Source organism: Echiichthys vipera (assembly GCF_963691815.1).
Source record: "Echiichthys vipera genome assembly, chromosome: 5".
NCBI classification, from domain to species: domain Eukaryota; kingdom Metazoa; phylum Chordata; class Actinopteri; order Perciformes; family Trachinidae; genus Echiichthys; species Echiichthys vipera.
The window spans coordinates 12,185,137-12,198,239 of NC_139830.1; the positions used below are offsets into that span (position 1 = coordinate 12,185,137).

Sequence of the window (13,103 nt, forward strand, 5' to 3'; positions counted from 1 at the left end):
TTATAATCAAATGATATACTATTCTGAAATGGGTCATTCTGCATTATGAGCAATTTTACTGTTTGTACTTTAAGTACATTTGGATGCTGATACTTTTGTACTTTTACTAAAGTAACATTTTGAATGCAATAGTATTTCTACAGTGTGGTATTGATACTTTTACTTTAGTAAAAGCTCTGAGTACTTCTTCCACCATGTAACACAAGCATGACCATACAGAGTTTAACTACAACAATGTACATCAGCCAGCTAAGCTAATTAGCTCCACAAGCAAATTATCAGCTGGTCGTTAGCATCACACAGTGAGCACCACTAGCGCGAGACCTTAAGTCCTCTTAAACCTCCTACCATCTCCAGACTGAAGTACTGGCCGAAGCACAGGAGCTCCACTTTTTTAAGAAAGCTCCATATTTCCCTAAATGTTTTTTTTCTTCTTCCAACTTTAGTTGGCAGCAGACTACGAAAAAATGTGTGTATAAAAAAAGTATATGTATATATACAGTATATATACTGTATATATACTGTATATATACGTGTATATACACATATTGTATTATTATTTGTATCTTGCATATTTTCATGCTTGTAACCTTTTCAGTGAAACATTTAAAGTGAGTTTATTTTATTTATTTATATATATATATATATATATATATATATATATATATAGTTTTTAAAATTATTATTAATTTTATTGTATTTATTTATTTATCTATTTTGTGCTCTGACAGCATGGTCGAGGCGGGTGGGGGAAGAAAATAAGAACGATATGTATGTTGAATATGATGTGATGATGATGTGATCAATCCTTATTTTCTCAAATAAAAACATGTTAAAAAATAAAGAAGGTGTACTTAAATGCACAACAAAAAATAAAACAATATATTCAAAGTAATTAAATACAAAAACATTCATTAAAAGGTAGGCTATATAATCCCATTTCCCTGAGAAAAATCTGTAGTATATCAGCTGTATAAATACTTTTTCTTATTATTAATAATTCAATTTTGAAGGGATTAAAGGTTAGCCGAGATTCTAAACATGACTTAAGTCTCAATAAATGAATAAATGCACAAATAAATGTAAAAATGATTACACGAATGAATAAATAAATGCACAAAGAGATAAATACAGAAACAAAGAAAAAATGCATGAATAAATGGATAAATAAAGGAATAAATAAATAAATAAATAAATGCTTTACATTATTTTTACATTTTTGTTCACCTACATTTATTTATGTATCCCTGTGTCCATATGATTTTGGGGGTAGAAGTGCCCATATAGTCATGGATTATTAATTATTAAAGATTGAATGTCAACAATGAGCAGAACACCGCCATCTAGTGTCTTCAGATCGTAGTCGCAACAGCAAAATATAATTAAAAGCAGTCGCGTTGCCAGGTTGGTCAGACCCGGCCCAGTAGCCTACAGGAGACCGGAGTCTTTTTGAACCTGTTTGAACCCATCACCTCTGGCAAAGCGTACCATTAAAACAAGTATTGCAGAGGAGTTTGACTGACAGTTACCGTAGTAACTGTAAACATGAAAAGTTAGTTTACGGATAAAGGAGAAATGCAGCCATTTCAGCGTGTATTTTAATGCCGTTGAACTTTTTCATCTCAGTCCATGGAGTGAATGCTTGGCCTATACTGACTCTAGTTTTTGTCCGTCTCCGGTCACTCAGCTGCTGGGACAAATAAGCAGCTGCAGGATTGGTAAACTCCATTTCACCCAGATCCAGCCTACAGTAGCTGCACCTAACAACAGACAACCCTGGCAACCTGCAATGCCTAACGCTATTGGCTGGTACAATGTAAACAGAACATGACAGAAAGTCATTGTCATACCTGTAAAAAAGAAAATGTAAAATATAAATTCAGACAAAATATATTTTTATGGTAAAGCAATACTTTCATTCACTCTGTACCTCTCAAAACGCCCTGTGGGTGTATTGTTTAAGAAGAATATAATTTTTAATGAAGATTCGACATATTTAACCTTTGGGTCTCAATAAATAAATAAATAAATAAATGTATAAATAAATACACAAATTCATAAATAAACGCATGAATGAATGTTTACATAAATGAAAAGGTACAAAAATAAATGCATGAATAAATAAATGCTTTACATTTATTTTTACATTTTTGTTTACCTACATTTATTTATGTATCTCTGTGTCCATGTGTTGATTAGATAGGAGGGCCCTTTTATTCATGCATTAATTAATACATAATTTAACCATTTCTTTATTTAATCCTGTATTTATTTATACATATATTTATTTATTGAGACTGAAGTCATGTTTAGTCCTCCATACACACCAGTGTGTACGGGACCTGTGACGTGACGCGGCAGTGGGGCTGGCTCTCCTCCGCTCTGCCTGCATTCATAAACGGATATGATAAAGCAGCAGCGCTGAACGCACCGGAGCAGCGACAACAGTCAGCTCGGACCATGGCGGAAGAGGACGACGCGAGGATTCGGATTTTACAGAGCCTGCGGGGTAAAATATGTAAGTCTGACTGGAAGAGCCGATGTTTTCCGTCTCTCACAGGTGGGGAGAGAGGTTGGGAGAACGAGCGGAGAGGCGACGCCGGAGGGGCGCGGCGTTGTGCCGTCAACAGTCCTCAGTGTGGGGGCAGAAGCAGTTCATCTGGTCGGTCTGCTGGCTGCTGGTGCTAAACGTCAAGTTAGCCTAGCATGCTAACAGCAGCTAGTAGCTTGTTGTGAATTATTTCATTCATCGAGAGGGGCTCAGAGACCGTCAGATAAGGTCCTCCAGCATACTGGGTGTTTTAAGCGTGTTAAATATGTTATTGTTTTTAAAATGTGGGCGTTTTCAGTGGACTTGAGCTGCCCCTTTAAGCTTAGTTAACGTTGGTGGCTAATGCTACCACCAAGCAACCGCTTCAAGAAATATAAGAAAATGATCCTCACAGGGTACAGGGATGAAGGTATTGATTATCATTGTTTATTTATTTATTTATCCAGCTTGTTATTTATTATTTCTGGATTCCCCTTTCCCCCACTCTAGTTTATTTGTTATGTTTTATTTTAAATTCAGACTGCATTTATATTTTGGATACTAAAATATATCAGTAAGTGTAAAAGTCTTCCATTAAATTAAATAAATATGCAAGACAATTTAAACTATATATTTCAAAGGAATATATGAGAAATCAATTGTATTTTGTAAGAAACTTGTTAAGTAAAGTTAAATAAAAAATGTATCAGAGGAAGCTGTTAATTAACTAACAATGAATTATGGAGAAGGGGCGGGATTAAATAAGTGTTTACTTCCCACTCCTTTTCAGAGATGTAAGAAAAAGTATTTGTTATTAATATATCTGTATAACTTGAAAGCACGTATGCTTGATGTAATATTATTTTTAATTAAAAAATCCCTAACCCATTGAGTTAGTGTTATAACATCCATGTTACTCACTGCAGGCATCTGACAGCCAGGTTATCTAGCTAATGTTACATAATAATTACATTAATTTAAGTGACAATATACAGTTTAAATGTAATGTAACAAATAAGGTCTCAAGCAGCAAAGCAATGGTCCCTTACTCTTTAGAGTCTTACGTTACTCAAGTTTTGACACCGCAGTTCAAAACACGTTTGTATCTAATTTTGAAAGTTAAAGTTTCTTCTAGTCAGACAAGTTAGTTGTATGGTAAGGATGTCCTCTTACCTTTTCTTTTCTTACGTTACTATCCACTATAACCCGCCAACGTGTTATCTTGTCAAGTGCCAATCATTGCACATTGTATTACAGTGGTATGTGGATTGATGGGGTGACATAGCGACCAACCTGACGACTGGAGTTCAAGTCCTGTCTCAACACACAGCAGGTCTCTGAGTCGTCAGTCTTCGTCTCTGACCTGCATGTGGAGGCATTAATCAAGAAACATGTAAATGCATTTATCATGTCTCATCATTTAACACTACAAGGGTGATTAGAGCATCAGTCAGAATTGGTTGGTTGTCTTGCCTGCCGGCTGCAGCAATAGTATAGTAATACATGTATATACATGTGATAAGAGTCCAAATCGGAAACGTTGGCTTTAAAGTCAAATACCTCAGAAGCCAGTTTCTAATCCTCCCTCGCAGGCTTGGCTGGTCCAGTGGAGTACCTGCCAGGAGGCTGTGCATCTGTTTGAATGTGTAAATGTGTTTTTTCGCCAAATTACTCAACTTCAAGATGTGTATGGCTGCTCTTCAAAAGATTGAGCCACTACCAATATTTTTCAAATTCAAATTACACAAGAAGGTACTGGTTCCAATTGTTTACTTTTACTCATGCTCCAGCAGATTTTATTATTCTCAGATTTAACACACATATCCACTTGTCTACACCCACTGTTCCACCATCCTCTGTGTTTGTGTTGGAGATAATTGATTATGGTTAGGATTCAATTTGCCCCAGCGGCATTGCTTCATCTCAACAGGGAAAGTAAAATGATTGTGGTCAGTCTTCAGAAGAAAGCCATTGAAAATAGGCTGGCCCTAGAGCAGAGTTTTTGTTAAATAATAATCATGATTATAATTGTTATTTTAAATATGCTTGACAAAACATCTTTTATATGCACGCATGTGATATTTCTTGTTTCTGAAGTAGGTGTAGACCATATCAGGATTAGCTCTAAATCTGGCTTGACGTGATGCTTGATGTGTTTACTGTAAGGTGAATATAGGCTAACCATTTATGTAAGGTTTGTATGCATTCAGCATACAATAGGAAGACAAATGTTAGTTTCACTACTATGAATTAATGAGAAAATGGTAAGCAGAACAAAATAGAGGAACTATCGTGGCATGTAACTCACTTTGCAGTCTTACGAAACTCGATTCTTCCTCGTTCACACTTTGTCCTTTTTCCTTTAGCCTACATCAATGGAGGTGGCATTCTGTAAACATGTATTTTTATTGCAGTTTTTAGATGGCCAGTGTACTTTAAGACATGCCTTTTTTCGACAGTCAGGAAAAGGCCAGTTCACTCAGCAGTCTTCAGCTAAGACAGATATTGTTTAGGGATATTTTCTGACCTTCAGTCATGGTCTTCACAGGGCAACACGCTTCTGTTTTTAGTGGAAATGTTATTGGAGAGAAGAGATAACTGTAGCGCTGGGTGGCCAAGTATACTGTATCTTCGTGTATATGTGCTTGTGTGCTCTACTCCCACCAGGTCATCCTCGTCCAAGCTTAGTGACAACTTGGCTGTTTTCACTGGCCCTTCCTAAGATTAGCCATACACCATTATTAATAGCCTGTTAAAAAGCTGATCTCACTGGTGGCTTTTCTTAATTCGGCCTCCACCTGTGCTTAGGGTACCTATCCAAAGCCAGAGGACAAATTTAGACTACTGCCCCTCTAATCCACCAGTCTAAATCTGATTAATTGTAAAGTTATTGATAGTGCTGTGTTTGAGTGACTGCCATTTAACTGTTCTGAAGATCCAGGTTTAACTTATCAGGCTTTGATTTGGTGCATTTTTTATGTTTGTGAAATTCACATGGCATCTTATTTGGGTCTGCCTGCGATGTAATGGAAGTGTGTGCATGTGGTGTTTGTTACAAAGGTGTTTGTCATTTGTGAATCAGCGCTGTACCGTCGTCATTGGTTATGCTGAGGAAGTTGATGTTTCATGTTTTTAACCACATATGAGCCTCAAGTCTACTTGAGCTACATCCGCTCTGCAGCTTGCCCCAACAACTGGCAAGAGCCAGTGTCCCCACATGAACATGAATGCAAAAGCATATTTTAAAAGTGTACTGTATGATGCAGTCACATATGCATATATTGATTAAGTTAGCTCGCGGGTCCCCTTAAGTCAACCCTTACTTATGTTATGTCTTTTCCCTTGTTTGATTAAGTAAGGAATTTACTAATCCATTTTTTTTTAGCTTTTCAGAGTGGTCAGACTATAGGACGAGCACCTGTGTATTGCAATGATTATTAACAAAATCCTTTTTTTTTCAAGATTAGAAATCTAAAGGCTTATGTTCTTAGGCCCCTCTTGAAGGTGTGTGTGTATATGTGTGTGTGTGTATGTGTCTGTGTGTATATATATATATATATATATATATATATATATATATCTGTTGACATGTCATTTAGTTTTCAGTCAAGCATACCTGTTATCCCCAGATGGGAATAAGTAGGGAAATGTTATTGAATTGTATGGATGTGTGTTGTCCAAAAACCTGTGTCACTGACTGTGTACATGTACATTTCTTTAACTTGGGAAAGACTATTGTTGTTTTGATGTTAGTCAACTCGAGATAGTAACGATGTTCTTCTCTTGGTGCTGCAGGTGAAGCTAAGAACCTAGGTCCAGTCTCAGGTCCAAATCGACAAAGGGATCTCTGCACCTCATGTACCATAAGTCTGGATCAAGAGGAGGTGTTCCGCACCAAGGTGTTTGAAAAAAGCATCAGGTAAGCAAGGTTGTCTCTGCATCTTCTTACTGTCTGTCTCACACTGTCCGTCCGTACCGTGCCCCGTGCTTTAGGGTACTTGTCCCCCCCTCCCTCTCCCCCCGCTGGCCACGTCCGTTTGTACTCACACTACCTGGGCCTCTGCGGAATGCTTCTTGCCTCATCACGCCGTAACACGTCGCATGCATTGATTGACGTCATCGCGAAGCGTCGCTTTGTTTACAAATCTTTCCATAGACCTCAGAGTTTTTGTGCGTCTTGTCTGACTGTTTTTGAATATTTTCATCTGACCAAATCTGCAGTAAACACTCTATCTCTACATCACACCAACGTGAAAATTTTTCGCTACCATTGTTTTAAATGTCCGTGCATGGTCCCTCTTTTTTTTTTATATATCTCCGAACAGGCGCACATAAAATGACGTCAGAGCCGCTGTAGGCCTCGTGCTCATGCTCATGCTCATACAGGTGCGCACGCTCGTGCTTGTACATGTGCAAACGTGCTTTACAAAAGCCCACTTCTCCCAAACGGTCTGTGGCCGGCAAGTGGGCTGCAGCTAGGCGCGGTACGGTTGCACTCGCACTGGTCAAACGAACTAGGCTTTACCCGTAAAACCTGTTTGGACAAGGTACGGATGGACAGTGTGAGTGCGACCTTAATTCCAGTTGGGGATTCCGTTTTACAGCTCTTAATGTTGTGTTGATTATGATGTTGTAACAGAAAACTTTTAACTTCCAACCGTTACACTTTCACTACATTTCATAAATACCAAGTTACAGTGTGAATACTTTACATGAAATGCCACTGGACTGGCTTAATGATGTGCTTTTTCAAGGTGTTGGATGTCCAAACTGTAAAAAAGGCCTATATTTACACATAAACATTGAGGTGGATATCATCAGTTAAAAAGAAAAACAGAGCACAGCAGTTGAATACATTTGTAGTGGTATTGGTACTCAATGATTTGTTTCCTGGACAGTGTGATACTTGAAGTGACTCAGAACGTGGAAAAATGATTGCAGTTGTGTACAGTGTTTCAGTGTCTTGGTTTTATCACGTCTGGTCGTTGCACACGTCATCTATAGCAAAGCAATGTTGGCTATACAAGAAATCCAAACATCCTTTTGTTTATATGCAGGCGAAGTTTCAGGTTCAGTGTCTTATACTGTACGTTCCTTTTCCTCCTCAGAGGTAATTTGTGAACTAGTAGTGAACCTTTCCTAATGTATTGGATTTGTAGCTTACAATGCAGTCAGTCACCTGAAAATGTCCAACTTTCACAGCTTTGTAAATGTGAATTTGTTGCCTTTCTCTTAATATAAATTATATTCATAGTTTTTGACTGTTCATCTGTTCTTTAGTCCTTTACTGAATAATTGATGGAAATAATCATTTGTTTCAGCTCTAGCTATATTAATCTAGAATGATGTAAATCAGTTAGGGAGGGCTCGAAAAGAACAAGATTACATCAGTTAACTGCAGTTTTTCTGTAAATGTAACCTGCAGCAGTGTTTGTTAAAGTGCCATGATTACTGAAATGAATACCAAGATAACATATAACATGCTGTTTCAATAATGTTGATTAAGTTCTCTGTTATATTATTGTTGCCTGTTATTCTTTGTACAGTTTATGGTTTGCTTTTAAAAATTGAAGTAAAAAAAAAAAAATCTAAAGTAAAACGGAAATAACTTGTTGAGAAAATATTTCACATGGAAACAGTTATACTAAACTCTGATTCGCAGGCCGATCATGTGAAAAATGTCCGGTTATTAAGATGTAATCAAAAGGACTGAATTTCAAACTGTCAATGTAACTGTGTGTGTGCTGGGTACCATTTTAGCTGGGAAACATTAAGTGATTCAGACTGAAATGAGCTATTTTACCAGTGGCTACATGTTCACAATCTGTTCAGAGAACGGTGTGAGAGATGGCCACCAAGAAACCTCTTAGGTTTCTGTCTACATCATTGCACATCTCACTCTAAACATGGACCTGCCTTTTCTAGGTATTTCACAACAGACGTTTTTTTTCTCTCCTGATTTCGGTGCTGTTCAAAAGGATTTTACAGAGGAAGTGTGTCCTCCCACGCTCTCCCCTGTCTTTCTCTCTGTGTCACTCTCAACTACCTTAGCCTCTGTTTAGCACATCTTAATAATCACTCAAATCTGGCCCGCTGTGTTTTTTTATTTGACGGTGCTTGACTCATGCCTGTTGCATGGTCTACTGTTTCTAATGCTTTAAAGGCTGTGGAAGCTATAATTGCAACTAATCCCTTGGATAAAGCAGGCATGTTCAAACAGTCGTGGTCAAGTGGTTCTACCTAGCGTTCTCATATCACTTAGAAGCTAGGATGACAACAGAAAGGAAGGCAGTAAAGTGGGTGTATGTTTGAGTGTGTGCAGAATAGGGAGGTTACAAATTCATAATTCCATGTGATGTTGAGGAGGATGTGTGGGTGTGCACTGGATGTGTTGGCCAAACCCAGTGCGGAAGTGTCAGGCAAGATATTTCACCATCCAATGCATAAATTGCAGAGGGAGGCATCAGTTATGGGATTTAAATGTTACAGGATACTAGCAATCAGTATTTATACATATATGCTTGTTTACAAGGTTATTTTCCAGTTCCTGGTTACATTTTTAGACACTGAGAAAGTGGAACTGTAAAGTATAATTCATCGAGGTGCATGACCAATAAACTCCAGTAATGTTTGACAGGCAAACTCATGTCTGAGTGGCACTCCTTTTAATTTTTTTTTGTTTTGTTTTTTTACATCGGCCCGACCTACAACAAACAAGTGTCTACCAAGTGATTTATATGGCTGCCGCCTTTTTTGATGCTACACTGACGTTTAATTGTTCTACCAAAATGAACAGACCATCAAACTATGTCAAATTAACTGGCCTAAAATGGCATGTAAGTGAAATTGAAAAGACAGTGAGTGCAGTTTTACTTGAGCATATTAACACTTAACCCAGAACAACTGTCTAAGTACTGTTCAGTCTGTTTAGGACAGGTGGTCCATCTGCTGGCAGCACGTACATCAAGGTAGTGCTTAACCTACAATTGGCTGTGTCAGATTAAGCTGTCTAGTGTTTTTGGTCTTGAGGTAGTCATGTTGGCAGGACTGAGGGGCACAGATGCTTGGGCTCTCTGAGATTGTGCCAGTTCCCACAGGGCAGTATGCCCCATGCTGAACTGAAGAGAACTAACCACTTTGCCATTAGGCTAGGTTATAGGGTATTATAGCACATCCTGTTTTAATGATTTAATGATGATTTTTTTTGCCATGCCTGCATGGGTGTCTGCCGAGTGTTACTCCCACAGTACAAAGTCATGCAGGTTAACTGGAGGTGTGAATGTGTTATCTGTGTATGTTCGCTCTGCAGTGAAGTACCAATTTGTCCAGGTTTTACCCGGCTTCTCACACTCTACAGTATTGATCAGAACATTTTTCTGATTGATGTATATCCCAACATGAAAAACATGTCCTAAATTATTTCTAAAAGAATCAAATTGATGTCCAATCATTGTTCCACTATAAATTATATCAGACAAAACCCTTCACAAAACAAAAGTGTCAATAACTAATGCACTTTTGAAATACTCTATCCTTAAAATCATTACTTTTCCAGCCGATTATGATATATCATCACAAAATGAATCTACCGAATAGCGGTTGGATCTATACTATTACTAGTGGAAGGACCCTTTGCCAGTAGAATATAGGCTTTTCTCTGTGTATTGTTTTTCCTTGGTGGCTTTTACATGTATTATCAGACTAATTCCCCAGATGGCACTTATCAGCACTTAAAAAACCTGACTCTGCCCTCTTTCATATTACTTTCTATATTTTTTGTCACCTTCCAGATATTTCACTGGTCCCAGCCCCTACCTTACAGTTTTTATTTTATTTTCCCACTTAATTTGGTGAGGGTAGAGGAATATAACATAAGAGCCTTCAAACGTCATTCTACAGGGTGTGTAAACTGTTTCACTGCATATTAAAGAAATGACAAGAAAGGTTTTGGAGAGAATGGCCAGCAAAAACTGGCAAGATCATTCCCCACAACCCTGATGAGTCATACAGCCCTCCGTGTTGTCCACCTTCTGTTGGGACGGTTCATTTCCTAGGAAATCTTGTGTTTATGATAGTTATACATTACACCTTTAGCACACATTGTCACTCATACTCCCACACACTGCTTTTCTCCCCAAAAGGTGCAGCTGTGTGTGCTAATTCAAACCTCTGTCTTAACCTGCAGCCCTTTCTATGGAGAGGACTTCTACTTTGAGATCCCACGTCCATTTCAGTGTTTATCCTTCTATGTTTATGCCAAGAGCGTTTTCCAAAGGGACCTACCTGTTGGTAAGTCGCATTAAGTAAGGCACTTGCACAAATATATTTTCACATCTGAGTGGACGAGTAGTTCACAGTATGTGTGTTTGTGTGTGTCTTTACAGGCAAGGTGTCAATCCGGAAGGATGACCTGTGTAAATACAGTGGGAAGGAGCACTGGTTTAGCCTTCATCCAGTAGATCCTAACTCAGAAGTCCAGGTAATTTCTAGAAAAGTTCTAAATGATGATTCACAAATGTAATTTTAAAAATGATCATTAGACTGCACCACTGCTTTTACAAGCTGCTGCACAACAGGCAGGACGTTCACTTCATGTCGTCTAAAATTTGCATACAGATAAGATTGTTTCCATGTCACATAAGATTTAATAGTCCAAACTGTCGTGTTTTAACAGTTTAGCAACCTGAAATACTACTACTGTAAATAGATATGTCGCTGTCTTTGTGATGAAAGTCTTAATTTTTGCCACCTGTTCAATTTGTCCAAAACTGATAAGTCTGAACTCTCACGTAATGTTTAGAAAGTATTTGTCTCAACTCATTCCAATCTCGTTATTATCATGCAAATGTGACTGGTCTGTTGCGACTGAAGTTACAGTTAGAATTTGCATACTGCCTACTAATCCTGGTTTAACATTGCCTATTAAACATTGGTTTATACACAGCCCATAGGCTACAGTATGTCAACCTGCCCAAATGAGGGTTGCAAGGTTGACACTACAGTATTGCTCTGAATATTCTTTGATTAGTTTGTGGACAAATTTGTTGTTAAAATTAATATTTTTGGGGTTGAGTTGGTTGTAGCTCTTGCTAATTGCTATAGCTATAGTTTTGACTTATTAGGTGTTTTTGGTCCAGTGTCTTTTTTTTCCCAGGTTGCAGTTCTACTTTCTGTCACATATAGGGCATGCATGTGGCTTGTTCTGTTTCAACTGTACATTTCTTTGATCAGCTTTGCTCTGATAGCTTTTGTGGTCTGGTTGTGTTGGTTGAAACTACAGCACACTACCACTTCTGTCCTACTGCAGCTAACGTGTTGACTCTAGCTGCCATTAGCCCACGCCAGACTATTCTGGGTTTGTGCTGCTACACTGATTCACTCATAAGTAGACACTTTCAACTGCAAAGTTACATCAGCGAGTGATGGAGTTGTTATTGCATTGCTTCTCCGGCTTTGCTGTAGTCAAACAGAGGCTGTGTATGTACCCTGTGTGCAGTGTTAGCTCTTATGCCAGTGAGGAAGTGCAGTGGTAGGGCAGACAATACACAGGTTTTCTGACCAAGTTCATGAAATAGGAGGATAGGTAGTTGTAATGCGTTTGGTAATTTTCTAATGCTCATTTGGATTCTTGCAAAGTAATATGATCAGAAAGAACTTCTCGCCATCTCAGCCAAGTGCTGAATTACTGAGACAGTGTGCAAGTGTGTGGGCGTTTTGTTTAGCTTCCCCTCTCTCTCTCTCCCTCTCTCTCCCTCCCTCTCTCTCCCTCCCTCTCTTTCTGACACTTCCGAAGGCGAGACCGTCAGCCTTCACCACATCCGACCCGTAAAGATTTTTTGAGTGATGACAGAATTCACAGCTGCTGTGGCACTTTTCACACACGATCCCTCAATTAACCTAAAACGACATGAAACTTGAGGTTGAGCTGGGCCACGTGTAGGAGACAGAAATGGACACCTTGTTCCAAAGTGCAATGAAAATATTTTACATATATTTATAATGTTAGTGATTAGTTAAAGGCGTTTGATGTGTTAATTTTCTAATAAGCCCGTTCTACAGCCATACTACGTTTTTACCTTATTTTACAAGCCACATACTGTATTGACTCAGCAGTTGACTTGAAACTTTTTGTGCAGCTTGTACCCCAGTGTAAGACTGAGACCTTTATAACTTCTCACCGGTCACTCTCCTCTCCTCATGTTCTGCAGGGTAAGGTTCACTTGGAGATGCGATTGAATGAAGTGATAACAGAGAACGGCTCAGTAGGTCAACACTTACTAGTCCGGTGAGTACAAAGATTCCCTTGTCAGTCAAGTATTACCGTCTTATTAACCGAGAATGTTTGCAGGGAATTATATATCAATAAAGAAATATTAAAAGCCAAATTAGGTGTTTATCTATTTTTTTAAATGGTGCTGTTTTGCTTTACATAAGAGGATCAGGTAAACATACATTCACATGATGTACACAACTGCATACAAACACACACAGAAAGCAAAGGCTACATTCACATCATTTATCATAATAAAAAGGGAAAAGCAAAGGAAGGGGAAATTAAAGAGGCAAATCAGAC

At 38.3% G+C, this 13,103-nt stretch overlaps 1 protein-coding gene across 1 annotated transcript in view; it reads left to right on the plus strand.

Moving 5' to 3' along the window:
• The first annotated feature begins 2,411 nt into the window (after window positions 1-2,411).
• rasa2 (RAS p21 protein activator 2) overlaps window positions 2,412-13,103 on the plus strand; it is a 29,885-nt gene continuing 19,193 nt past the window's right edge. The window contains exons 1-5 of the mRNA XM_083914599.1: window positions 2,412-2,518; window positions 6,326-6,449; window positions 10,716-10,819; window positions 10,915-11,009; window positions 12,739-12,815. Of these exons, the coding sequence (XP_083770725.1) occupies window positions 2,461-2,518; window positions 6,326-6,449; window positions 10,716-10,819; window positions 10,915-11,009; window positions 12,739-12,815 (458 nt within the window). The 5' untranslated portion in view covers window positions 2,412-2,460. The remainder of the gene's footprint in view (window positions 2,519-6,325; window positions 6,450-10,715; window positions 10,820-10,914; window positions 11,010-12,738; window positions 12,816-13,103) is intronic.